This window comes from Penaeus vannamei, chromosome 12, assembly GCF_042767895.1.
Source record: "Penaeus vannamei isolate JL-2024 chromosome 12, ASM4276789v1, whole genome shotgun sequence".
Taxonomy (NCBI): Eukaryota; Metazoa; Arthropoda; class Malacostraca; order Decapoda; family Penaeidae; genus Penaeus; species Penaeus vannamei.
Genome location: NC_091560.1, coordinates 14,266,649 through 14,294,148, shown reverse-complemented (window position 1 = coordinate 14,294,148; position 27,500 = coordinate 14,266,649). Strand labels below are relative to the sequence as shown.

At 51.8% G+C, this 27,500-nt stretch overlaps 1 protein-coding gene across 42 annotated transcripts in view; it reads left to right on the top strand.

Annotated features, from left to right (window-relative positions):
• Positions 1 to 27,500, top strand: part of LOC113806204 (ensconsin) — a 366,330-nt gene that overhangs the window by 203,682 nt on the left and 135,148 nt on the right. For 3 of the 42 annotated variants that reach the window (XM_070127971.1, XM_070127952.1, XM_070127962.1), the window contains exons 1-2: positions 2,248 to 2,336; positions 15,069 to 15,558. The exons of 36 other annotated variants lie outside the window; for them this stretch is intronic. In XM_070127971.1, coding sequence (XP_069984072.1) covers positions 15,477 to 15,558 — 82 coding nt within the window. In that variant the 5' untranslated portion in view covers positions 2,248 to 2,336; positions 15,069 to 15,476. Of the gene's footprint in view, positions 1 to 2,247; positions 2,339 to 15,068; positions 15,559 to 27,500 lie in introns of those variants that run through there. 3 more of the 42 variants (XM_070127970.1, XM_070127972.1, XM_070127934.1) reach the window with 2 other exon arrangements.

Genomic DNA, 27,500 nt, shown 5'->3' with positions numbered 1-27,500 from the left:
TTTTTTTCTCTTCTCTCTCTCTCTCTTCCTTCTCCTCTCCTTGATCCACGGTTTGGGAGGCTCCTGCGGGATCGTAAAGAGCTTAATGCCCGACAAGCGGCCTGCAGTGTGGCGGGGCGGCGGGGATTTAGTGGCCCGCGAACGGAGTCGGCGCCTCGTAAATTTTTGCGAGGGGAATCACGTGCGAACGTCACCTACGCCGTTCTGTCAGCGATTCCCGTTTGTATCAGCTTCGGCATGCCGTTCTCCTTCTAAATTGTCGCGTTAAATCTTTAAATGTATCAGCTGCAACTAAATAAACAAATCAGAGACAGTAAAGAACGCTATGTGGGAGCTGCCTCGATGACTGCCGCGCCACGCTGCCTTGTGTACTTGGGTGCACGTGGCGGCCGTGTAATGATAATCGTGGCTCATTTGCTGAGTGTGCGTGTGTGTTTGCGTTTCCACCTGGGGACTGGTGGGTATTTCTTGAGCATACTCGGGCAATGTTTACACAGACGTCGGCGGCCATTGGTATATGTGTGAATTCGTTTTAGTTGAGTGTACAGTGCGAAGGTATAGATCCTCACTCATTCACTCACTCACTCACTCACTCACTCACTCACTCACTCTCCCACACAATCTCTCACTCTCACTTTATCTCTCCATCTATCCCCCTTTTCTGCCTTGTTTAAATGAATCGGTTTTACGCCCGTTATATCTGTGTTAAAATATACAGTATATGGCGCTGATGATAATATCTACATTCCATAAGATGAAATGATTTCCGGTTTTATTCATATACTGTTTTTTTTCATGACCCCGTAATACATATAGTACTACTCACCATATTTTCGCGCATCGCATCCACTGCTCTTTCGCCAATAAAAAGCGAAAAAGGAAAGAAAAACATTTCGGCCTCGCAATTCCTTCCGTCCTTGTTCCCGTGAGTGCCGCGCCAGGTAACGTGAGCAGAGTTTGCCTCCTTCCACTGATCCTCCCGTAAGCTCCTCCGTCACAGTGTTACGGTCGGCTCGTTATCTCTGCCACACCCATCGCTCCCCCGCCCTGCTGCCTGACACCATCTGCTGGCGGCTTTGTGTAAGGTATGGCCGCTCTATATTTAGTTAGAGGACGTGCACACTGCAGTAGATTTTCTCTGCTGTGCTTGCCTGCTTCCTTGGTTTGGTATTCGTGATCGATTGCAGATTTGTGGCTTGCCTTCCCGTGGATTTGCCTTGCGTTCTGGGCTTTTGACAGTCCGCTGGTCATCACGGGTCTGCAGTCCTTTCGCTCTTGAATTGGAACGCAGTCCGTACTTCCTGTCCCCCACCTCTTCGCTCCCGTTCGCCACGACCCCCACGTGGCATGCCCGGGTCGCCAACCGGACTCCCTTCCCCTTTTCAGCGCGATCCCTTCTCCTTCCCTCCTCTCATCCCCTCTTTCTCCCTTCGCCCCCCGGCTGGAGGTATGACTTAGAATCCGCGCCACTCCCCAGATAGTTTGTGCATTTACATATCTCACCACGACCGCTTGGAACTTTAGCGAACCGCCCGGGACGGGTGACGGTGGGAGTAGGGAGGTAGGGGACGAGAGGGGGTAGGGAAGGAAGAGGAGGAGGGAGAGGAGGGGAAGGGGGAGAGGTGGGGAGGGAGGAAAGAGCGGGGGATTGGTAGGGTTGGTTGCGCCGCTGATTTACGCGGCCGAGTTTCGAGATGTTTGCAGCTTCGAGCGGAGTCTGTGTGCGGTGGATGTCAAGTGAGAATGACTGCAACAACTTGCTTTAGCATTTTAATAGCGCGGATTCGGTTTTCGGTTAGCCGTCAGCCTAGTCGCGCTCAGGTGACGTCACGGAACGAAGACTTCATCCCGCGGCGGCGATTATTCCGTGGAATTTTGTACTTTCGAGGGATTCCTTCGCTTCTATTCAGTATCAGTCATGGGCTAAGAATGGCGACTTTATTCTCCGCACCGGAATTATTAATAAATGCCACGTAAGTAATTAGAGAGAATGTGAGTCACCAGTTGTTGAGGATGTATGATGAGGGTGACTGAGCCAAGTTGGCGGTATCTGGTAACTGTCGCCACCGTCAGGAAGGTGCCGACTACTCAATTTCTCGGCGCTGTGTATTAAGAATGTAAAGATACCTCTAAGAAGGTTGTATTCTTATTATGAAAATTATGTTATCACAAAACAGATATAATTCTTGTCAGTATATTTGAAATGAACTGTATGTTAGTGCTGAGGTAATTGGCACCGCGTCTCAGTGGGTAGACTCCTTCATTCGTCTAAACAGACCGGCCAGACATTAGTTGCTTCCCAGCTGCTGTGAGGGACGTGCGGCGGCGCGACGGACGTGTGTGCTCTTGTGATTTTTTTGTGTTTACAACCTTAGCCACATGTGGATATCAGGCTTTGTGATTGTGTGCGCGTGTGTGTTTATTGTGCGATAGCGTGAGGGAGGTGCGGCGAGAGCGATGGAGGCGAAGTGAGCGTGTTTGGCGGCCCAGCTGACTGACGAAGAGCGCGTGCAGTTCCCTCAGCTGGGATCATCCTGCCAGCAGCGTGTCCCTTATAGAACCTACAGCTGTCCCTCCCGGCACATTTAGAGGAGGCAGAGCTCAGCCCTGCATTTTTTCATCGGCCTTCCTCTCTCCTTCCTGATCCTGTGGGGGATCAAAGTTTCAAGCCTTCCATTCTTGAACTGCGATGAGCCATAAGCCTATCGCTAGGCCTCCCTCGCCCTCGTGCCTTATTGTCAGTTTCCAGGCCCTTTGCATGCCCATTACTGCCCCAGAAGCCTTTTATCGCAGGCAGCACGGAATCCTTTCGCATCGCCGCTGGGGCTCCGTCGCTCCAGCCGGCGCAGTTCCCGGCCCCTTGGTCTCCGCTTCCTACCATGATTCCCACCGCCCTCTTACCCTTTCCTTCTCACGACCTTCCCGGCGCGATTTCCTGCCGCCGTCGCGGCTTTCCTTCCTCGCCTCAGGTCCTTTAACACACTATCCTACTTCTAAGGACCTTGGCATTAACGCTGAACACCACCTCTATCTGCCCACCATGCTCGCCCACCTCGCCTCACGCCCGCCCGCCCACAGTGAAAATTATCTTGGGGAAGAACAAGATAAACAGTGAATGAAGTGCAGTGCGTGCATGGCGAGCTATTCGGTAACGGCCGTCAAATGCCATACACGGATCGTATTGACGGCTTAGTGAACTTTCAACGGTTGAGACAGTTAACCCTGAACGTGTTTGGATTCACGTTTTTTCTTCTTTGTTTTGTAATATATGCCAATCTATGTATTAGTCTATTTTTAGCCGAGGGCCGATATAATTAACCTTGGTTTATATATATTTCTATGTATGGATACTTACGTATATGTTTGGATTTGTTTATATTTTTACATCTATGTATGCATGATATGCATATAAGGAGAAAAAAAATGTGAGCTGGGTTTATGGCTGGCGGTTCGGGCGGGTTGTACCGTTGAGGTGGCCAGACAACAGTTCCGTGCTATCAGGGGTCGACAGTCGACAGCCTCCGCCTATCCAGCTGATGTTTCGCTGATGGAGTGCTGGTTATGTCACCGCCTCCGCCTCTCGCTCGCACCATCTCTAGGGAGTTTACAAATCGTCGTTGCGATAATCTGAGTGAGTGACGCCGGGAGGGGGTGGGCGTAGCGGTCGCAGGGCGAGGAGGCGTGCGGGGCCTCAGCAACAGTGCCGGCATTAAGGGCTAGGCCGGCCCACATTATCATGTAGAACTGGTCTCTGACACCGGGGGCCGCCCTCGCTTCGCCCACGACAGCCCCTCCCCCTCCCCTGCTCGCATTCCTCCCTACACGACACCAAGCAGCTATACCGTTGTTTTGCCCCTGTAGTTGCGATACTACTATGTAGATAGATGGGCAAGGAACTTACATATCTTACATACGCAAATAGGATATGAAGTTACATTACTGGAAGAGTATGAACATATGCCTACGGCTGCCTGCGGCTGCCTGCGTTCTGTTTGTCGTGGAAGCTCGGCAAGTGATGCGCGTGCATGATGATATAGGTTAATGGCATGTTGGCGACACGGCCCGGCGGTGAGGACGGCGGCCGCGGGAGGAGCACCGGTATCAAGATGTTGTCGGGTCCCCGGCCTCGCTCCGCCGCCGGAATGTTAACTTAACGGGGTTAGGGACGAGTGAGTGACTGCCAGGCCGCCCTCCAGTGCGTGCAGGCAGGCAGACACGGGCGCTCTCTGGATCTTATTTCCTTCTTGCCTCGTCTTGCTGGAGGGGGGTGGGAAGGGAGGAGGGGAAGCTCGTATACGTGAACCTGTGACAACGAAGTAGCGCGGCGCGGCCAGGTGAGGAAGTGTTTGTTTGTGTGCGTGGGCCGGACTCGCTTGTTTGCCGGATAAGCAGGCCTAGGTGTCATGGTCGGCTGAAGGTTGTGACCCGGAAGAACTGTAATTATGATGACCAGCTTCTTCCTGCCCCGAACTTCTTCAGTTTCCACTTTCCTTCCCCTCCCGCTCCCCCGCTTCCACTCTCCCCGGGGCCGCGATGACCACGTTACTTAACCGCCGTTAACTTCCGCCCTGAGTCCGGTCCCGGTCACACACGCCTACGCCCTTCCAGCTAGCGCTCTCTCTCTCTCTCTCTCTCTCTCTCTCTCTCTCTCTCTCTCTCTCTCTCTCTCTCTCTCTCTCTCTCTCTCTCTCTCTCTCTCTCTCTCTCTCTCTCTCTCTCTCTTCCTATCCTCGTTTTCCCTTATTTCCCCCCCGTTTTACCTCCCCTCTTCCTCTCGTTTTCCCTCATTTTTTTCCCGTTGTACCTCCCCTCTTCCCTCTCCGTTGTTGTCTTCTCTCGCCCTGCTATGTGCGGCCCCTCTTTCAACCCCCAAAGTGTGCACCGCTGTCTCAGCAGTCACAGCGTCCACGTTACTGCAACCCCCGCTACTGTATCGATCCCCTCCTCACCTGGTGGAATGTCGTTCGCTCATTGTCTCTACGGCTCCCACGTGACGGGACCGCGGCGTACCACGCTGCAACACCCCAGCGTCTCAAGTCTCGGAACCTTCGAAAGTGTCAATATAGCAAGTCTTGGGCCTTCGAGACTGGTGTGACTCGGTTTGTACCTGCTTGCTGGGTCTGGTGCATGACGCTCCCCCGCCCTCGGCTGCCAAGCGCTCTCTGGCCTTCGCTCTCTCTCTCTCTCTCTCTCTCTCTCTCTCTCTCTCTCTTTCTCTCTCTCTCTCTCTCTCTCTCTCTCTCTCTCTCTCTCTCTCTCTCTCTCTCTCTCTCTCTCTCTCCCTCCTTCTCTCTCTCCTTCTCTCTCTCCTTCTCTCTCTCTCTCCTTCTCTCTCTCTCTCCTTCTCTCCTTCTCTCCTTCTCTCCTTCTCTCCTTCCCTCCTTCCCTCCTTCCCTCCTTCCCTCCTTCCCTCCTTCCCTCCTTCTCTCCTTCTCTCCTTCCCTCCTTCTCTCCTTCTCTCCTTCTCTCCTTCTCTCCTTCCCTTCTTCTCTCCTTCCCTCCTTCTTCTCCCTCCCTCTATGTATGTGTGTGTGTGTGTGTGTGTGTGTGTGTGTGTGTGTGTGTGTGTGTGTGTGTGTGTGTGTGTGTGTGTGTGTGTGTGTCTATCTATCTGCCTGTCTACTTGTCTTACTGGTGTTGTACCTTACCGTGGTGCAATATCCATTGCTTCTCCTCCTGGAATAGAAGGAATCGATTCATTTGACTCCAGGATACCTCGATTTTGTATAGGCTTCAGACACCTTCCACTGCGCTCCAGATCACACTTTCACTGCCCGGGACAATCGGCAGTTGCGTATGGCCTCGACCTTTTATAAATCATGCTTGCGGGTGTGGGTTGGTTGGCGGCAGGGTGGATGCGGCGAGGGCGTGTGATTGCGTTTGCGGGAGGCGAGTCGGGCGGCTGCCGTGGGGCCGATGGCAGGCAGCAGCAGTACGTTCAGTGACGGAGAAGGACTTGCAATTAATATGATGTAAAGAAGGAAGGCAAATGGAGAGAGAAGTAGAAAGAAAGAGATATAGATAAATAGAGAGGGGAAGATAGAATGATATATATATGTATGCATATATGTGTATGCATATATGTGTATGCATATATGTGTATGCATATATGTGTATGCATATATGTGTATGCATATATGTGTATGCATATATGTGTATGCATATATATGTATGCATATATATGTATGCATATATATGTATGCATATATATGTATGTATATATATATATATATATATATATATATATATATATATATATATATATATATTATATATATATATGTATGTATATATATATATATATATATATATATATATTTAAATTATATACAGGGAGAGATGGAAAGAGAGGGAGGGGGAGCTAGAGGGAGAGGTCTATTATTAGCGTTTCCTGCAAGGTTGCATTTCCAGTTTTCCACACTATGGCATTGAAATTCACCTTTTCCTTTTCTTCGTTTGATTTTCTTTCCTTCCCTTTCTTCCTTTTTTTGTTCTTCGTTGTATGAAACTTCAAGAATTAAGTGACATTTTTGTCCTCCATTTGAACTGCGAATTATCCACTTCATTTGCAACTTGGACGTTTGCGTGAAGAGGAAGCGGTAATTACAAAGGCAGGCATGATAACGTGTCACTCTCCCCGGCCCGCACGCATGAACACTCCGGCTAATGGCGCGGCTTGTGCGCCTCCATCATCAGTGGGACGTGATCCTCGGCCGCGGAGAGCCCCGGCCGGGAACGGATTTCGATAAGCTCCCGAAGGCCGATCAGTGCGGGGCGTTGTTTGCGTGGCCGCCGAGGGGCGAGCGGCGGCTGTCGTTCGGCCGAGGGAAGTCGCTGTCACGCCGACAGGTAAGGGAGGGGCGGCAGAGGGTGTTGGAGGTTGGAAGGAAGCGGAAGTTGTAATAAGTAAAGGGGTGGCAGCTGAGGTGGGTAGGGTGGGCTCGGGTGGTGGGGGATGACGGGCCCTCCCTTACAGAAGTTCCTGTGTCATCGTCAAACTGCTGCTGTACCTTGGGGGATTCCCCCCCCCCTCACCGTAGCCGCCCACACCGCTCCCGAGTGCGTACCCCGCCCCTCTTCGCTTGCTGCCGGCCGTCGCCGTGTGACCTGTGAAAATGACTTGTCACTGAAAGGTCTACTTTCATTTATAACACAATCTTTATTTTTCTCTCCCAAGAAAAAAAAAAACCGCTGGGCGGCGTCCTTTGTCGTGACAGCTGGAATGTCTCTTTTGATTGGAACACGAAGTAAGAGATTGTTTGCTTTTTGTTCTCGTCGGTCCGCGGCCTATCTCCGTGACGGTGCGGCCGGCGGTGACCCGGCTGCGAGGGCTCTGTTGCGGAGTGGTGCGGAGGCGCGGCGGAGGCATGACCGCTGCCGGACGAAGGAGGGGAGCGGTCTATGCAGTGGCTGTTAGAAAGCCTTTGGGAGAGATCGGGAACGCGGAGACAACTATCAAACCCACGGGCCTCGTGTCAGGTGCCGGGCGCTTACCCTCGCCACAGCTCTCAAGGATGTCTGGAAGGGTTGGTCGACCTCCAGGGCTCTCGCCCCCAGCGCTGCAGTAGGAGGTCTGCGAGGGGCATGGATCAGCAAAGGTCGTGCCCCGTTGCCTCCCGAGGTGATGGGATAATGTGCCGCGGGATGCCCCTCCTCCCTCCCCCGGGCGCAAGAAGGCGGAGAACAGGAAAAGGAAAACGCGACCGCGTGACCTTGGGGAAGGTTTGCTCACCGCGGGACAATAGCGGCCTAGCCATCTCGTGGCCCAGGGAGCCCCAGCAGTGGCCAACAGACCCACGCTCAGTGGAGTCATCCGTACGCGAGTGACACACCGGGAAACCAAAGAGTTGCCTCGCAAACGCAGAGGAAGAGCTGCTCGCGGAATATGCTCGTTAGTTTTAATGTTTGTGTAATGACAAGACATTTAGGACATATCAAGACTCCGGAAAGAGATTGAGCACTCCGACACATGCTATCGGGAGGAGATAAGATTAGGTCGTCATTTAAGGGAGGGGGAGATAAGGAGTGACACTATCACCTGATGGATCGCGTCTTGGAAGTCGCAGAGCCGTGACTCCCAGCAGTCGTCTCCTGCGTCGGGAAAGCGGCGCGGTCAGAGGAGCGCCTTCCTCCTCGCCGTGTCACGTGATCGAGCCCAACCTTGGCCGATGACACACTGGAGGGGCCACGGAGGCGGGGAATGAATGGGCTCTCTCAGGGGAAGCGGGAGGCGAAAGCGTCCATCGATTTCATCTCCAGCTGATTGCTATCGGGTCGAGATGTGGAAATGAATGCCGAGTTCCACGTGCCGTACAGGAAATGCTGCTATGGATGCAAGATGTTGAGTTTCTTTTTCTGTTTACCTGCCGCATGACTCACCGGATCTAATGCACGTGGTGTTAAAAATAACCGTGCTGCTTTACCCACCACAGCTGCATCTACCAGGCATGGTTTGCATTGCAAGTGCTGTTTAAACATTCCTTCACATTCTCTCTCCATCCTCCTCTCCCTCCCCCCCACCCCACCCTCTCCCTTCCCCGCACCTTTGCCTCCCATCCCCCCCTCCCTACCCGCTGCCTCTCTTCCCTTATCTTCTTCCAATGCCTGGGCGTGTGTCTGCCTCCTTCGCCTTGGCACGGCAGGCCAGTGCGGTGGAGAGTCATCCGGTTTCCGCCGAATAACAATGACAACAATACAACTTCCGTAGTCAAGGAAAAGGTCATCTGCGGTGGCCGGAGTGTCGGTGTGGTATCCTAAACTTCGCGAGAGTAGGATCATGCACTCCCCTTTTCGCCCCTTCCCTCCCTTCCTCTCCGTATTATTCATTTCCCTCCTTCCCTCCTCTCTTCTGCCCTTCCACTTTTCTTATCTTCTTTCCCTCTCCTTCCCTTCCTCTTTCTTTTACTTTCTCTTTTCTCATCATCCCCTCTCTCCCCTCTTCCCTTCTCTCCCTCGCCCTTCCTCCCTCTTCTCATCTTCCCCCCTCATCTCCTCCCGTCCCTTATAATTTACGGATCGCTATTATATTGTTTTACTCTAGAGCGGTCTTGGCACACCACTGGTATTTGCTGGGATTCCGAAAGTTAGATTCGTGAATTATAGTGGGGGATGGGGAGGGGGAGGGGGAGTGAGCAGGTGTTCGGCCTATTTTGATCCTCTCTCTCTCTCTTTCTCTCTCTTTCTCTCTCTCTCTCTCTCTCTCTCTCTCTCTCTCTCTCTCTCTCTCTCTCTCTCTCTCTCTCTCTCTCTCTCTCTCTCTCTCTCTCTCTCTCTCTCTCTCTTTTTCTCTCTCTCTCTTTTTCTCTCTCTCTCTCTTTTCTCTCTCTCTCCTTTTCTCTCTTTCTGTCTCTCTCTCCCTCTCTTTCACTCTCTGTCTCTGTCTCTCTCTCTCTCTCTCTCTCTCTCTCTCCCTCCCTCTCTCCCTCCCTCCCTCCCTCCCTCCCTCCCGCCCTCCCTCCCTCCCTTCCCCTCCCTCTCTCCCTCCCTCTCTTCCTCCCTTCTTCTTCCCTTCCTCTCTCCTTCCCCTCCCGCATTTCTTCCTTCATCCTCCCCTCCCCCTCTCTCCTTGCTTCCTTCCCTTCCTCCCCCTCTCTCCTTGCTTCCTTCCCTTCCTCCCCCTCTCTCCTTGCTTCCTTCCCTTCCTCCCCCCTCTCTCCTTGCTTCCTTCCCTTCCTCCCCCAAATAGAATTTTTTCACGCATTCGTATTCGGAAATCTCTTCCTACTTGTACGCAAAAAGTTTGACGGAACTTCCCAGACTCTGGTTTCGCGACCGACCGGCGGAAAGGGAGCTATGCATGTCGACGACGGCGGTGGGGAAGGGAGATTCCAGAAGCCAAGCTCAGAGGAAACACCTGTCATCAAGTCAACCTATGTGGACAGGTGTTCGTGTGCACTGACTCTGATAGATTTAAACATGTTTGCTTAAGAGTGTGACGATGTTATGGTTCATTTTAAACTCAAAAAGAAAAAAAATGCTGATAGAGTGAAGGGCGCAGATAAATACATATGAGTGGTGTATAGAGATGACTTTGAAGGTTGTAGTTCTATTCGCGCGTTCGGACAGCTTGTTCGGCCAGCGCCGGCTTCACCATGCACGGGTGGCACTTGCACGTAAGCATTTGTTTTTGGCGAGAGACTGTTCTCAGGAATTTGCGCCGCGCCGCGCCAGATAGAAAGAGGGGAGAGTTCAGGGGGACGTGCTTGAGAGGAGCCATGTTTGAACAGCTCCTCGCAAGAACTTCCGCCAGAAATTTTTGTCCACACATGAGCGAACACTAAGTTACCGGTGCGTGAATTGAGTCACGTTTATACGTTGTGTGGTTTCTCCACTTGGTTTTATTAATGTGGCTACATTTCCGCATTTAGAGAGAGAGAGAGAGAGAGAGAGAGAGAGAGAGAGAGAGAGAGAGAGAGAGAGAGAGAGAGAGAGAGAGAGAGAGAGAGAGAGAGAGAGAGAGAGAGAGAGAGAGAGAGAGAGAGAGAGAGAGAGAGAGAATATTATTGTATCACTTTAGTGAAGCAGAGAAAGTACGTGGTAGCCTCGTTGGTACGGCTAATGGGTGGCGGCAGAAAGACTGGAATTCATGATGGCGAGTTCTCTCTTCTACCGCCCTCCTCAACGCTGCCTCGCCCCCTCCCCGCATCCCGAGGCGGCGCTGGGCTGTCTGTGAGGCTCGAGTGCGGTCCCCTCCCCGGGTGATTGACACCTGATGCTGCCTCCGCCGCGGCCGGCCTCCCTCTGGTGGTCCCGATTTGCGTGGCGGGGGCTCTCCGGTCGGTCGGCGACGGTGCATTTCCTGTCGGGACGCGGAGCATTATTAGAGCGCTGGATGTGTGACAGTCGGAAAGAGAGAGAGAGAGAGAGAGAGAGGGGGGGGCAGGGATGTCTGTAATGATGGCACTCTGGTGGCATACTGGCTGCGGGGCAAGAAAGGCTCTGGGTGGGCTAGAAGGGTGAATGGCACCGCGGGCTTTTTGGAATGGAAAAAATGGAGCACGAGGAAGGCCGAAGTAGATATATACTTTGAGGAAGGCCTCTCTCGATAACTCGCGTCAAATAAAGTAGATAGATTACGGACAGATAGATGGAAATTTATGGTCGCTCAAGTTTATTTGTATAAATATTATGTGCCCTTTGCGGGCCTGTTTGAAAGGACAAAACTTGAATTCTTTCACATGTAACGGATATTTCGATCATATGCATTTGATTGACACTACAATAGTAATTGGATGTTATTATCTTCTGTATAGTTAAATTGGGTTGTTTGAATGCTTCATGTGATATATATCATTAATGCGAACCTGAAATATAACTTTCAGAGACGGATTAGCATGCAGCTGAGTCTTTCTTATATCAGGAAACATTTAAATCACACCCTAGGGTGCTAAAGAAGGCGTGATGCCATCGTTTTGGCAGCGGCAGTTATGGCCGGTTTGGCGACACCGCAGCGAGAAACGCTAGCCGAAGCTTAATGAGCTAGGGTAACCCAATCCGCGTAGAAGCTCATAGTCTTGATTGCAGGAAATTAACTTTGGATTGCGAAACGTGCTACGTAATTGACAAGGTCTTCCGTAATAGCGAATGGCGTGGATGGACGGAGAGATAAGGGGGTGGCCATATCTCCCGCCTCACATCTGCGGGTTTGATTACATAACGGTGGAAGGAAGGAACGTCAAGAGCACGCGTAGTCGAGGAAAGAGGGAGGGAGGGAGCGAGCGAGAAAAGAAGGAAAAAAAAGATGGAAGGAAGGAAGGAAGGAAAGATTGTAGGAGAGTAGGTAGGTAGGGAGAAGGAAATGAGGAAGGAAAGATGGAAGGAAGGAAGGATTGTAGGAAAGTAGGTAGGAAGAAAGAAAGAAAAGAAAGAGAGGAAGAAAGGAAGGAAGGGTTTGTGACCTTTCTCAGAGCTCCAGGTTACTAATTGATCAGAACTGCCATGCGGAAGAGTGAAAGCAGGCGGGTTGGGGAGGCTGTGGAAATTCAGAAAAGGAACGGCTTTTGTGTTGCGAACCACAGACGGGGACACCCGGTCTGGCGTCCGGCGACTTCAAGGTGAAAAACGTTGCAGATATCTTTATGAAATGCTTTTGGCAACCCTTTTTTTTGGTTGGGGGCCGGGGGGTTACCGGCGGAGAGCGGTTCAAGTTCGATCGCGGTCCAGCCACACGTGCGCGAGATACCGAACTCACGTTGAGATATTACTTGAGGTCTTGTGTCGCTAGGCTTCCCTCGCTGCCTCGATACAATGCCAAGAGGGATGAGGTCAATATTGAGTAGTATTTGCACGCATTCCACCCCCCCTCAAGCCCCCCCCCCCTTACAGAGGAGGTTTGGGTCTGTTGCTGAGCGGCGGTGAATGCGAGATACGGGAAAGGACACAATGCCCCTCGTTACATGGAGCCGCCTTCCCGGGGCATAGGGCGTGCTGCGAAGACTCAAAGTCTGGCGTTCTTTGGAGCGGAACGAGCATGTGTTTTGATGGATGTTGCTGCGAACGCGTTGACACCCAGGCGCTGCAGCACGTCTCCACATGTTCCCGTCTCGTGGCGATCATGAAGAAGGAACTTTGATGGAAAGATTATTTGTTCCGGCAGCCAGCCACGGGTCTTGCCAGGGAGGTGGTCACGGGGAGCTGCGTCGTGCATGTTACCCGTGTGTTTGTTTTCTCTCTGCTGCAAGACCACTCTACTCTGCTGCTAGCTGCTGCTGCTGCCCCCCGTCGCTTCTTTACACCCGTCTCTACACAACTCTCTGTCTCCCTCTCCCTTCCTCTCTTCCCGAATACTGCCCGATTCCCCACGCCCTTTCGCTCTCTGAAACTCGCACTCACTTTTTTCTCATTCACGCTCCTCACCCCTTTCGCGTCTCGCTACCTGCATTCTTTCATCCTCCCCTTTTTATTCTTGTTTTGTCTGGTCCTTCTGTTTATCCTTTCCCACTCTTCTCGTGGGTTTCGAGTCGGTTGCCCCCAGTTACTTTTTGTGATATTTGCCGGACTGGCAGCTTATCCCAGGCAACATATCCCAGCACACCAGTGCATAATCGCTAGTCCTTGAGACGTCCTTTCCGAGAACTTTGGCAGAGGCGTTGGAGGGGCGGCCGCTGTGGCAGATGAGGTGTGTTTGTTTATCGCAATCGGGGTTTGTTTGTCGCAAGGAGAGGATTTGTTTGTCGCAAGGGGGTTCCTCCGGGCAGAACCCGGCGTGCTTCCTGGCCTTCTTCATCGGTACTCGTGCATGGCTAGTTTGGCAAGGGCACGGTGACCGCAGAGCGCCAGCCCTTGTCCGAACCCGAGTACGTTATTCCATTGTCTGCAGGCAACACAAGGAGAGCGACGTTCGTGGGTGTGTGTCGTTATTTAAGCTCATGCAGCGTGGTAAAATACTGCACGTAGATCATTACGAAGAGGACACTTGTATAAGTTGTGATCCGAAGTTAGGGCCGGGGATAGGCGAAGGCATTGTAAGAGTGCACGGCAGACGCTCTGCGGGAAGGCCACGGAGGGCGGGGCAGGGAGGTGAGAGAGCGGTGAAGGAGGGCGGGCAGGCCGGCAGGATCGGAGACGGGAGCGGCCCGAGGCGTTTCCGGTGCCGGGCGCCCTCCTCATGCCGACCAAGGACGGCCGGAGGTTGGTCTCCAACCCCTGAACGAATACGCGGTTTTGTTCTTGTCTTCGTTCTGGGGAACTGTGCATGACGAGCGGCTTTGTTCATCCCCCTAGACCCGCCCACTCACCCGTGCATGCTCTGGAGAGTTCTCGCTCACATGGGGCTGGGCGAGATGCGGCCGCGTTGCGTCAGCATCGCCAAATACTGTAAAAGCCGCCTGAGATGATGTATGTCTACATGTTACACTAGAGGTGGCACGAGGACACGCAGGAAGGACACCAAAGGGGTTTACACAACCCGCTGAGGCCCACGCGCCCAGCCACCTAGCGGAGACGGTATTTGTAAGACCTTTTGTAAGACTAGTATGAATTCAGTTCTCTGATATGCACAGTCGCATTTTGAAGGCTATATATTATCAGTAACCTGCAGCGGAAAAGATGAAAAATATTTCGCGTGCGATGTGCTCAGAAAGGGATATTCATTTATTTTCATATTTTCTATCCAAACAATAGATATGTATCTAGATTTCTCTTCAAGTCTTTATTATTGTGAGACTAAAACGTGGTCTGGATGTCATGGGTAGAATAAATAACGTCATCTTTTTGAGCTGACTGATCTTTCCATGAATGACGGGAAATATAAGACCAAAACGTCAGTCCCACGTCATGAGTTAGGAAAATCAAGCCAAGTGACGAGGGAAACAAGAGTGTGAGGTCATACAGCAGAGTGAGGAGGTTTGTGAGGGGCGCCACGAAGTATGAAGGTCGCGGCTGGAAGTTGTGGCGAGACCCTTCCTCCCATGGCTGCTTGCATGGCTGACTGCCTCTCCTACTCCCCTCCCTTCCCTCTAGCCTCCCCATCCCTCCCCTCCAGTATCCCCTTCCTCCCCTCCCCATCTCCCTTTTCTCTCGGATTCTCTCTCCATCCTCGTCACGCTCCCCTCTCCCTCCGTACTTCCCACCCTCGTCTCTCCCTTTCTCCTTCCCTTAGGCGTCTCGTGCGCTCTCCAACTCCAGGCTCTTCCCCTCATGTCAAGGAGTCGGGGCGCCCGGCTCGTCCCCTCGGAATAGCAAACTTTAAATTCTTTTTTTCTCGTCGTTCCAAGTCCCGTGTTCTCTCATGTCCTCCTGCTGCTGATGTTGGCGGTGCTGACCTTTTTCCATAATCTTTTTCCTCCCTTTCCACCTCCCCAACCTCCTTATCCTCCCTAACCTCCTTCCCCATTCCTCCTTCCTTCTCCGCCCCCATTCCTGCTCACCCTCCTTCCTCTATTCCTCCTTCCCCCTCCCCCCTACCTCACTTCCCCCTCCCCCCTTCAGGCATACCTCCCCACGCTTCTCCAGAACTCGAAAGACAAACAGCAAGGGGAAAGTCGTAGCGGGATGTTATGTTTCATGAGTGAAGCGAGAAGTGAAGATCAGCCTTTTTGTATACTTACGTTTCTTTTATTTTGTTTTAGGAATCATGCCAAAAACAGAAACACAAATTGGTTTAGACTAGTTACAGGCAAAAAAATACAAAAAATTATTTTACTACACCCGTTCGCAGACTGTCTGGCAACATTTTTAAGTGGAGGAAAAAAGAAACCTAAGAAATAACTAAGTACCCATATTCGGAAAAAAGGAACCACCTGGAAAATCTTGCAAGCAACCAGAGAAAATAATAGAAATCGTGTGAATATCCAGTGTCACGAGAAAAAGATAAAGAAGGCTTTACATAATTCTGTGAAAGGGAAGGAATAAAGAAAAAAGTCTTTAAGTGCTGTTGCCTCTCCCGCATCTTGCTACGCTTGCGACGCTAGCTAACGTTAGCCTTGCGAAGAGTAGCGCGGAGGGAATCGGCCGAGGGCGCGGGCGGGAATCGCGGCATGTCCCCGGTGGCCCAGAGCGCAGGACCGGTGGCCTCGACGACGCAGCGCAGCCCCATGGACGACACTACGCTCATGAATGGTAAGTTGCCCTCGGACAGTCCTGCTGCAGCCTTCGTCCTACGTGGCCCTGTAGGATACACGCATGTGCTGTCTGTCATCAGCTGTTGTGGAAGATGCCTGAAGTCTAGGCAGTTTTTTTTATTATCATTTATTCATTTTGTTTCTGTTGCTTCGACCACTTTCATCCTCCTTCGCCGTCACTGCTGTTCCCTCTCTCCTCGCCTTCGATGCTCTTCCTTTCCCCTGGCAAAATTAGAGCCTGATGAGGTAGTTGCGTGCAGTTGTGTGCAGCATTTCCCATGAGATCCTTGCCCTGGTATCGCCGTTCCTTGCACTTTCTTTACATTTCTTTTCCAGGCTTACATTTTTATGCTTGCATTTGAAGCCGTACGCTTGCCTCTTTGGGCCAGACCCGCGGCATGTTTTCGGAGCCAGACTTTTATACCCGCCATTTAAATGCAATCCTTATGCATGTTTTGCCTTTTCTATTTTCTCTCTCGCCCTTGTATCAGGTTTTCGAAGAATACGAAAAAAAGTATTTTTTCATAAAAAAATATCAAGACGTAAGATAAAAAAGGATATAAGTAGAAATTAGAGTAAGTCACTGTTGTCAAGGAGAAAAAACGAACCAGAGAAGGAAGTAGTTTATATATTTTTGGGTAGAAGGGAAAACGAACACCGAGCGCCGCCTTGAACGACCTGACAGACAACGCGTGCCTATGCCGGATCCCCTGGTTTACAACGGGGCTGTTTTCCCGATATGCCACCGTATATCTGCCATACTATATTGCGCACGAGCCATAAAATGTTATTCAAGCATTCGTAGCAGTGGTATTGTCTACAGTAATGAGTAATGGATATGATTGAATTTGACCTATTTTTTATATTCAACTGGTGATATTTTATTGCTGCTTCTGTTCTGAAAACTCGCCGCGGATCAGCACCGATGCGCTTACCGCACTTTGAGTCCAGGATTATATGCTTATACTTATTTAGACCTCGCTTTGGATGGCGCTGACTTACTGCACTTGAGGCTTGGTTTCTCACTTTCCATTTAGCTCATTTTCACAAGATATTTTTTTAACACGCACTCGCACGCGCGCGCGCGCACACACACACACACACACACACACACACACACACACACACACACACACACACACACACACACACACACACACACACACACACACACACACACACACTCACTCACTCACTCACTCACTCACTCACTCACTCTCTCTCTCTCTCTCTCTCTCTCTCTCTCTCTCTCTCTCTCTCTCTCTCTCTCTCTCTCTCTTCTTCCCTTCCTTTCTCACGTTGGTTTTCGGCCTGTCTCTGTCTCCCACTTATTAGGCATGAACAAAAACGTCGGTTGCATGCCTAGGATTTTCCATGTGATGTGTATTGACTCTAGTCTTGGCGGCCCTGGGAGACGGTGGCGGGGAAGGGGGGGAGGAAGGGGGGAGGGGGAAGGGGGGAAAACCCAAAATAACCGAACAGGAAGTGAGGGGACAGTCATAGGGGGTGGCCCTTCACATGACATGCGCGAGGGGAAATACAGTGACATGTGACTTTTCCTGGTGAAGGTCACCATGGCTTGAGAGAGTAGAGGTGAAAGAATGAAAAAGAGTGGACTAGAGAGAGAGAACGAATAAATGAGAGAGAGAAAAAGCATAGACGTTTGGATGAGAAACAGAGGGTAGATGAGAGAAAAGATGAGAGAGGGTGAGAAAGAGAGTAGATGAGAGAGGGTGAGAAAGAGAGAGTAGACGAGAGAGGGGGAGAAAGAGAGAGTAGACGAGAGAGGGTGAGAAGAGAGGTGGAAAGAGAGAGTAGATGAGAGAGGTGGAAAGGGAGAGTAGATGAGAGAGGGTCGAAAAGAGAGAGTATATGAGAGTGTTGGAAAGAGAGAGTATATGAGAGAGGGTTGGAAAGAGAGAATAGATGAGAGACGGTGATTGGGCGAGAGAGAGTGAGTGGACTAGAGAAGGAGAAAATGTGTAAGTATGAGTAGTAGAGGGAGTGAGCGACTTGATGAGACAGAATGAGCGTAAGTGAGAGAGGGAGCGAGTAGATGAGAGATGAGAGAAGATTGCAGATGATGAGTGGACGAGAGTGAGGAATTGAATGAATGAGACAGAGAGAGAGGAGAGGGGAATGAGTGAGTAAGGGGGTTATTTAGAGAATTAGAGATAGAGAAGGTTTTATTATTGGGTGTTCTTAGACTCTCATCGGATATGAATCGCAAATGCTGCAGCGGGGAGATACGTGAATGGAAGAGGGCGAAGGTGAATGGCCACAGTATAAACGGGATATAAACAGTAGGAAAGGAAGACATGGCGAGGGGGAGGTGATGTCCAGGGGGGCTTCAGGCGAGCGGCCAAGTCGCCCTGAGGTCGTCCAGATGGGACGCGACATGCAGCCACACGTTAGCGCCAGTGTGAGGCTGCATGTGCGGACGCCGCTTTTAGTTTTGCGATGCTCTTTGCGGCGGATCTCGATACGGTGTTTAATCTGGGCTCGCAGTTTCCGTGATGCGGTTGGGCGTTGCGGTTCCCATCTGCCGCCCGCGCGCATGGCGGCGGAAATTGGTTGCGTTGCATCGCCATTAAGCGCGAGGAGCGGCCGGCCGGCGGCGCCGCCCACCTGATGATGCCGAGGGGCGCCCTGGGAGTACTAGGACGTCCCAACTTCGTTTGTTATTGTTGGTGTTATTGCGAAGTTCTTATTGGACGTGGACAGACAGGGAGTTGGGTCTGTTCTTCACCTTCAACGCGTTTGGAACTGGGGTGGGAGGAGGGGTTTTTCGTCAGGCTGAAACCACGTTTGGATATAAATTTTCACATTTGTTTCGGCTGTTCTCTCTCTCTCTCTCTCTCTCTCTCTCTCTCTCTCTCTCTCTCTCTCTCTCTCTCTCTCTCTCTCTCTCTCTCTCTCTCTCTCTCTCTCTCTCTCTCTGTGTGTGTGTGTGTGTGTGTGTGTGTGTGTGTGTGTGTGTGTGTGTGTGTGTCTATTATTATGTTTTCGTGTTCGAAGCCATGGGCGTGGTGGCCAAAGTGGGCGTGGTACCTGGTGAGTGTTTGAGCAAAAGACCCATTATATTAGGGGCCGGCCTCGGAATGGCGCTAAAGTGGGCGGACATTGGGGAAACTGCTTAACAGCACTAGGAGGTCTCCGGCGATGGTCCGTGGATGATGTGTGGGCGGAAAAGGTGTAGGTGAAGTGTGGGTCAGGTGAATGGGCGGCCGGGTAGCGAGGCCCGCCGGGGCGGGGTAAGGACAGAGTGCGTGCGTGCCTTTTGTGGGGCGCGGGTATCGATTCTCGTCAGTGGTGGTGCAGCCATGTCGGCGGTGAGGTTCCCCACGCACGACAGCGCCGCCAGCAGGAGGCCCCGCACGGGGTAGCAGCGGATGTACGCGAGGGCTTTCAGGTGCCACGCTCCGCGTTCGGGGAATTACACTGTAATAAGCCTGACACGGCCATATCCGTGACATATAGTTCGTTTCAGAGAGCGCATGATAATACCCTACTTGGTATACAGACCACGGAGCGAGGGCACGCCTGTAGCATGCCTCCACTCTTGATGAATAGTATTGATAAGGGCATACACTGCATAGTCGTTAAAAAAACATGGTTCTCTTTCACTTGGCCGTCCTCCAAATATAGATTGTTTTGTCGATGCTGAAAGTGATACACTCCTTATCGTGTGTGGTGAGTGAGCCTGTCCGATAGTGAGCGAGTATGCTGACGCGAGTGCGCTTGCATGTTGCAGTTCTTCTTTGTACATTCCTTGTTTTGTTTCAGCTGCCTCACTTTTCCTTCTCGTTAGCAGATCCACTTCTTCTGACGCCCTGCTCTTGCCGGTTCTTGGAGTCCCGGTGTCTGTTGTACAACTAAGGCATCCTCTTGTTTTAGCATGAGCTGCTCAGAGTTGCGTGCTGACCTGTGGATTAGCGACCATAAGAAACGCTTGTCCACTTTTTATGAGACTTTATCGATTTTCTGGCCATCAGTCTATCCTCTCCTCGTCGGAATGGCACGCGTAAGATTATTTTTTACGCTGTCCCCAGGCAAAAGGGGAGGTGAAGATGAAGAATATCCACGTGCGAGAATTTTTGGAGTTGAGCGAATGAGTACGCCTGGGTGAATGACTGAGAGCGAGCGGTAAGAGGGCGAGAAATCTCGAAGCGTGTTGTGACACTGAGAGCTGAGAGCTCTGGAGTGGCAGGAGGAGGACCAGGGCTAGGGCCGCCCCGCCGTCGGTATGCTCGGGTTCCCACCGCTTTGTGCTGCCTTTTGTATTTGGCGCCGCCTGTCGCGCTCAGGCAAGAATATGAGGCAATAATTCGTACGCGGCGGCAACAACCACTGCGATGTGCTGGAAAAGAATTGTTGACTAAAACTTCTTTGTGGGGGTATCTGGAAGATATTCCCCATAGTTGTACATTACATGAAGTTAACGTGGCTTAAACAAATCAGGTTCACTGTATACTATATTCTATATATGTACAACAGGCATGATGTACAATTTTAGTCTCCACTCCGGGTTGTGAGCGTACGAACCGCTCCTCCTGCACGACAGGTCACACCCTGGACGACCTTGCGACATATACATAACCAATGCGTCTTGATGTTATGTTGGAATATTTAAAAATAAGAATATATCCGTAACCGCACAAGTATTTTATTAAAAACTAGATCGCATGTTGAATAGACAGAGTAGGACGTGACGCTGCCAATCACCTCGCAGGCCATCTCGAACGTGGCTGTGTTTGGTTGCCGGATCCTTAGTGTAGGTGCCATTTCTGCGTAATATTCCTAGCAGTGCCTGAAGTATTATTAAGTAATTAAGGAATTCCATACGGCATGAGTCAGACTGCTTTCCAACATAACTGTCAATGTGACTTTCGTTCTAGGGCGAAGAAACAAATTTTCGAACGTACCTTTACGAAGGAGATCGTAAGCGGGTGATTGGATTTATAGTTCAGGAAGGGTTATATTCGCATGTCTGAAATTTTTTCCTGGGTGTAGAGACAGCTCGTGGATCAGGCTTTCCAGGGGATGGTACAGTACGCTGGAAGACCTTTTTTTCCCCTCCATGTTTTATAGACCGCACGCATGGAAGAGGGGAGACATGGAGGATTGTTTGGGAAATATTCTTTGTTTCGGTGGGGAATTAAGGGAAAATATAGTGGAGACATGTATACCTAGCCGGCGGAGAGGAGGAGGAAGCAAGTGACATACCCGGCGCTGTGTCCCGCCCGTCCGCCCAGGAAAGCCTTGCATTTCTGTCTTCCTGGTCCTCGCCGCGTTGGGATTACCTCTAACCCTCCCTGCGTCCCGGAATCCTCGTTGTCTGCTAAATACGTAATTAGCCCCCCGTCACAACCCGAAGAGTGTTGTTTGTTGTTCGTGTAGCGCTGTTTTCTCATAGAGGAGAAGGTGGGTTGGAGGAAAAGGAGGGGAAAGGGTTGTAGTGGTCTTGTAAATTTGCTTTGGGAGCCGATATCCTTCGGGCCATGCGAGGCAGGGACGTGGAATGTGTTATTTAGCGAGGAAACGCGAGGGAGGTATGTGGGTCGGACATTCCTCGCTTGCGCGTTCAGGCTCTGCGTTTGTGTATTTCCGATGTTTGTCGGTATTGGGTTCGTGTGTGTCTGCTTGGTCAAGTTGCCGCATGTTTACACACTGTTTTTATTCTTTTTTGGTTGTACATTCAAAGCTAATTACGCAAGGTCGTACACTCAAGCCAAGTAGTAGCCCAGGGCAGGTCGATAGCCACCCCTCCCCCTCCCCCTCCCCCGCGAAGCACTTGTCGTGATTCTGTACCTCTCGGGCCGCGGTTTTTCTATAGCTCGCCCTTCGAGACGATGATTCGAGCCGTGGTGGGCAAACGGGGACGCTTCCCTTGGTCTCGATATGCTTATCACCGCACTGTCGGTCGGGCGGCATACCGGGTCGAGTTAGATAGGAAAACAAGGATGGCATCGTGATAAGTCTTCGGATGTGCGGAGGGTCGAGGAAGGGAGAGGGAAAAGAAGTCGCAGCGCTCTGGCCGTACGGTTCGTGGCGGGAGACGCTTCGATGAGGCGAGGCGAGGGTGCGTATGACGTCACGCCTGGCGAGTCACGCTTCGTAATGCGAGCTGTAATTCAGATGAACTACTTTCGGGGCGCTGTCGGTGGGGGATGAAATTGCTGTCGGGGAGTCGGATGGAAAGCTATGGAGCGACACCAGGAGCTTCTTGGATATAGGAGTTTTTCGAGGGTCCGAGTTGCGTGCAAACTTTAGGATGTGTTTTAGTGGTAGTTTAAAGGATATTGTTGACGTTATTAATTTCATGACGTCATACAGATGACGGCTTAATTCCAGTGGCTTTATTCGGTGTAACTTGGTGTCTCCAGATGTGTGCAATTCCAATCCATAAATTATTCCCAATGCATACCATCACCAGCGGGACGTCCGATAATGACGATGTTTGAGGAAAAGTGGAATGGAAGTGGCATTGTTTGCTCTTTCCATTGCGCAAGTGTGGTGGAGTGTGACCGCGTTGAGAGGCGAGATGAGGGTGTATTTCAGGGGAGTGATGTCAGGGTCAGGTGTGCTCGCCGCGATAGGTAACTCCCAGCTGTTGTAGCAGAACGAGGGCGCCGATGCCGACCGCCACTGCAGGGAAGGAGCTGATCCGTGCGAGGGCGGCGGTTGTCTTGGAGCCAAGTGTTGGGCAGGGGCTTGGAGAAACAATAAAGTAAATGAATACACATTCACAACAGAGTTTATGTGTGTGAGAAAAAAGGAAAATAAGATGTAAAATGAAGATGTATATGCATAATACACAGAGAATAAAATGTCCCCATTTGCGAAGTATAGTGTCGGCCATTGTGCGTGAGTGTTGGATATTGACTGGGCAGGGTTGTGTAACGGGGCCAGGTAGAGGCCGGCCTCATGTGGTACATGTGTCAGCCGGATCAGTGTCGTGGATTATACCTACATTCACTCCTGGCCGCTGCCATCGCCCGGACGAGATTCTTTTGTGTCGCAGCCTTTCCGCCTCGTACTTCCCGCCCCTCTGTCTTCTCCCCTCTCCACTCTTCCATTTTCTTCTCTTCTCCTCCCCTCCGTCCCTCATCCGCTCTTTTTCTACCCCCCTTCCAATCCAAGAGAACTGTTTTGTTGTGTGTTTGCCCATACCTTCGTAAACGTTATGGGAAAGAGAGACGAGTCTTCCTCGTGGTAAAGGCCTGTAGGTATGCGGGGCTGGTTGCACTCCAGATGCGTCAGATTTTTTTTCTGTTTCTTCTTTTCATGCGAGTCGTGTTGGGGACGTTAACGCCAGATGTACACGCCGTAGACGTTTTTATTTTATTGCTCTGTACTAAAGTCGGTAGGAGAGCAACGGGACAAGGCCTCGGAGACGTTTTAGCATGCATTATGTATTCATTTTCGGTGCATCGTTTTAGGAGCCTAGAATGACGTCTAGTGATGACTAATTTGTCTGGTCGTGGTAGCTAGGGCAGTGCCTTGGTGACTGTTAGAGTAATGCCTTGGTGGCTACTAGACTAATGTCCCAGGGTGGGCCTGCCAGAGCGACGTCTCACGGGGAGTGCTCCGCGACGGAGTGAAGGAGATACTGAGCAGTGAGAGCGACGGCGACACACGATCTGGCGACATTCTTAGGCAGTGAAATTGTTTGCTTAAAGACGAGGTGTTAAATGCCGCCGTTTATTTTCTTATGCCGCCACGTTAATGCTGTTTGAATTGGTGGGCCTCGTTAACCGAGTCGAGGCACGTCGAAGGTCGCACTTGATTGCATAATTAAAGGGAAGTTATTAGGCCAAGTTGTTGAAGGTCTGGCTTAGAATCTCGAGTCTCTTAAGTCGTCAAGGAGGGGGAGGAGGAGAGGCGGGGCGAGGGGGAGGGGGGGGGATTCGGGAGGTGTCTTGAGGTCGAGTTGAGTGATGTGGACGTTGTGTAAGAGTCGTGTGTGTGACCGCTGAGGATGAGGATAATGTGGAGTGACGGCTCTTACTCATCGTCGCCACTCATGTTGCTCGTCGTTTCCCTGCTCGAGGGGTAATTTTTGTGTACAAAAGCACGAAACGCCCCTCTTGGACGGGGATTGTAAGCTAGAGAAGAGAGGAGTTGATATGATTCGAAAAGATTAGTTGGGGGTTTGTGGCGCTGACCAGAGCCGTGATGGATGGTAGGCGTGGTCGGGAGTCTATCGCTTACGGACGTCACAGCCCAGATAAGAATCGCCTCTTGCCTATTAGCGCCACATACCTGTGACCTAGGGACACACGCCCTAGATCTTGGGCGGAGACAGGGTGCTCGGCACAATCCTCGACCTCGCATTTACTCCTTGATCCGGTTGAGACACGCCCACACAATGGCACAGCCAGTTAGAATGGAGTTACGATGACTGGAATGAGTTTTCCTGGATTCTAGTTCCTCATTTTGGTCGGAGAAATGGTGATGGGTTGAGGTGGGGCTGAGCGACGCGCGCCTCGAGTGAGCATGTTGCCTGAGGGCGGGGAGGGAGCGTAACTCGACCCGCCGTGAGTGGGTGAGGGGAGGAGGAGGGGCATGGCGAGGGGGAGGAGGAGGATGGAAGGGGTGGGGGAGCACTGGGTATAGCACACCACGAGATCATCTCCAGGATCCGCGTCTGTGAGTGTGGGGGAGGCACGGCCGGGCAGGGAAGGGCAGAGGGCGCGGGAGGACATTCCGCCGCAACACCTCTGTCTCGTTTCTGTCTCTGGTATTTTCGTCCCTCGCGGAGAAGGGAAACGAGAGGGGTGGGGCGTGCTGCTAAGGGAAACGGGAAGGGGAAACGGCTGGGCGGCGAGGGGAGGCAGGAGGCGGCCGCGGTGGGAAGGGCGAGGCTGTGGCGGCTGCTTGGCACATCTTACCACCGCATCGCCAGGGCAGGGCAGGGCGGCTCGCGCCACCGCCAGCATCAGCACAAGTGTCGGGACAGATGATGACGCCGGCGGGTTTTATAATCGGGGCTGGCGATAGCGGTAGGATAATTATATCACGGGGCTCGAGAGGAGAGGAGAAAGTGGAGGAGGTGGAGGTGAGAAGGCGCGTGGAGGGGGAGGGGGCAGGAGAAGACTGGGACGCGTTGTTCTTCGCAGGAGAGAGGGAACGCGGGGATGGAAATGCCGGGTCGGGATGCTGCCTCCCCTTCTCGCGACTTTCGGGCGAGCACCTGCCCCCTGCAGCCACCGGCCCGATGCCCCTGCCCCGTCTATCTTGATAACTGCACATGTCTATATGCCAGACCCAGTCACTCGCAGGGTGGCCTCCAGGGTGGCCCTCCCGTTGCTTGCGAGTGTCTGTGTGCATGTGGTTGTAATGGCACGCCTAGTTGCGCGTATGAACACTAGGATTTACTATAGCAGGAACTTTGGGGGAATGGTGGGTTAGACTTGCCACACCCTCGGCGGCCAAAACAGTTTGTGGGATGACTCATGTGGGCGACATTATTGTATACTGTCTTCCCTTTCTCTCTCTCTCTCTCTCTCTCTCTCTCTCTCTCTCTCTCTCTCTCTCTCTCTCTCTCTCTCTCTCTCTCTCTCTCTCTCTCTATATATATATATATATATATATATATATATATATCTCCCTCCCCCCCCTCCCTCTCTCTCTCCCTCTCCCTTTCCCTCTCCCTCTCCCTCTCCATCTCATCCTCCCCTCTCTCTCTGCCTTTCCCTTTCCCTCTCCCTCTGCCTTTCCCTTTCCCTCTCTCTCCCTATCCCTTTCCCTTTCCCTTTCCCTCTCCCTCTCCATCTCTCTCACGCTCTTCCTCTCTCTCTCTCTCTCTCTCTCTCTCTCTCTCTCTCTCTCTTCTCTCTCTCTCTTCTCTCTCTCTCTCTCTCTCTCTCTCTCTCTCTCTCTCTCTCTCTCTCTCTCTCTCTCTCTCTCTCTTCTCTCTCTCTCTCTCTCTCTCTCTCTCTCTCTCTCTCTCTCTCTCCCTCTCTCTCTCTGTCAAACCTTTAGCACCCCTTTCCCCCATTCCTTGTGACCCCTCCCCCCACAGCCTTCTCCGAGAGAGCCTTTAGTGTCACATGTTGCAGTGAGTCACGTGAGTTTAACGTCTCCTGCTTCTATGGTTTGATTCCTCCGCACAAACGCGCGAACGCCGTCAAAGACACAGACTTCAGGTGGTCGTTGGGTCCGTGATGGGTGTTCGAAAGCGAGCCGGAGTTTTCGCCTGTGAGCAAAGGGATGAGCTTTTTTGTGTGTGTGAGTTGAGTGAGTAAAGAAATATTGCCTCGGAGGGGAAGCGCGTGTGGGCGGGGCGGCAGCGAGGAAGCCTGGCGAGTGCAGCTGGCACCCCACCTCTGTCACCCCCCTACCCCCCCGCCTCTCCCCTTTCCCCTCGCCCCCTCCTCCCATTACCCTCTACCCCCGCCCCTACCTTGTCATGAGTGGCGTCATCGCGATATTTACTTCAAGGGTACATGTATGTGTGTGTGTGTTTGTTTGTACGGGCAAACATTGCGGTTGCGTTCGTGTACTTATACATGGATTGTCAGTACGTCGACAGGTGCGAACACACACGCACACAGGCATTCTCTCTCCCAAGTAAATTCAGTCACTCATTCATTTAATACTCACTCACTTATTTACTTTCACTCACTCACTCACGCACTCACTCCCATTCACCCACTCACGCACGCTCTCACTCACTCACCCTCCCACTCACTCACTCACCCTCCCACTCACTCACTCACCCTCCCACTCGCTCACTCACCCTCCCACTCCCTCACTCACTCACCCTCCCACTCACTCACTCACTCTGGCTCCTGAAAGAAAATAACCTTCTCCTTGAGATATTACGATTAGACGTTGAATTATTCTGTTTGCTTTAACTCCCGCAATATCGGAGATGAGCCCGAGACTCCCGAGGGGGGGGGCGGAGACGATAATGCGGAAGTGGTGATATTGGGGTTTAATCATGAGAAGGATCACATATATGGTAGTTAGAATGAAGATAACCGTATTATTTGCATTATTATTACTATTGTTGTTTAAGTCGATGTTGTTCTTGTTACTATTACTGTTGTTGTTAGTATCTCAACAGTGTTATACTATGTTGATCATAATTTTCGTGGGAATAGTAGTTGAATTTGACTTTAAAAGTAATAAAATTACCGGCAGTGAACGTGGCATCATCATTGAGATAATGAGGGAAATGATTGTAGATTCGAAAGGATGACGTCAGACGAGGGAGGAGAGACGAGCGGAGGGCGAAGAGCGAAGAGCGGAGAGCGAAGAGCAGAGAGCGGAGAGCGAAGAGCAGAGAGCGGAGAGCGAAGAGCAGAGAGCGGAGGGCGATAAAGGCGGCTCGTCAGCTATTTACCTTTGCGACGTCGATGGCACGGGGCAGGAGCTAAGGTGATGGGGGGAGGGGGTAGGGGATGAGGGAGAGGGGCGAGGGCATCAGGCGGAGCAAATATTCCACCCTCTCTTGCCCTCAACCCTTAACCCCTTCAGCTGCCTGCCCTCCCGCACACCCAGGGCTTACACAGCTGCCGTGCCCCCCCCTCTCTCTCTCTCTCTCTCTCTCTCTCTCTCTCTCTCTCTCTCTCTCTCTCTCTCTCTCTCTCTCTCTCTCTCTCTCTCTCTCTCTCTCTCTCTCTCTCTCTCTCTCTCTCTCTCTCTCTCTCTCTCTCTCTCTCTCTCTCTCTCTCAATCTTTCTCTTTCTTTCTCATTCACTCTCATAGTGCACGCACGCAAGCACGCCCTTGTTGTTTCATGTGGCACTACGAGCCTCTCCTGGGCATTCGCTTGCTCGGGTGCCTTCGTGAGCGCGGCGGCAGAGAGCGGGCGACCCTCGCGGCGGCCGGACGGTTGTGAAGTGGCGTGTGGGCGAATGACGTGATAATGACTCAACCGTCATCGCCGGCGCGGACTGTCCCGTCACCTCTAAAGCCTTAGTCGCACAT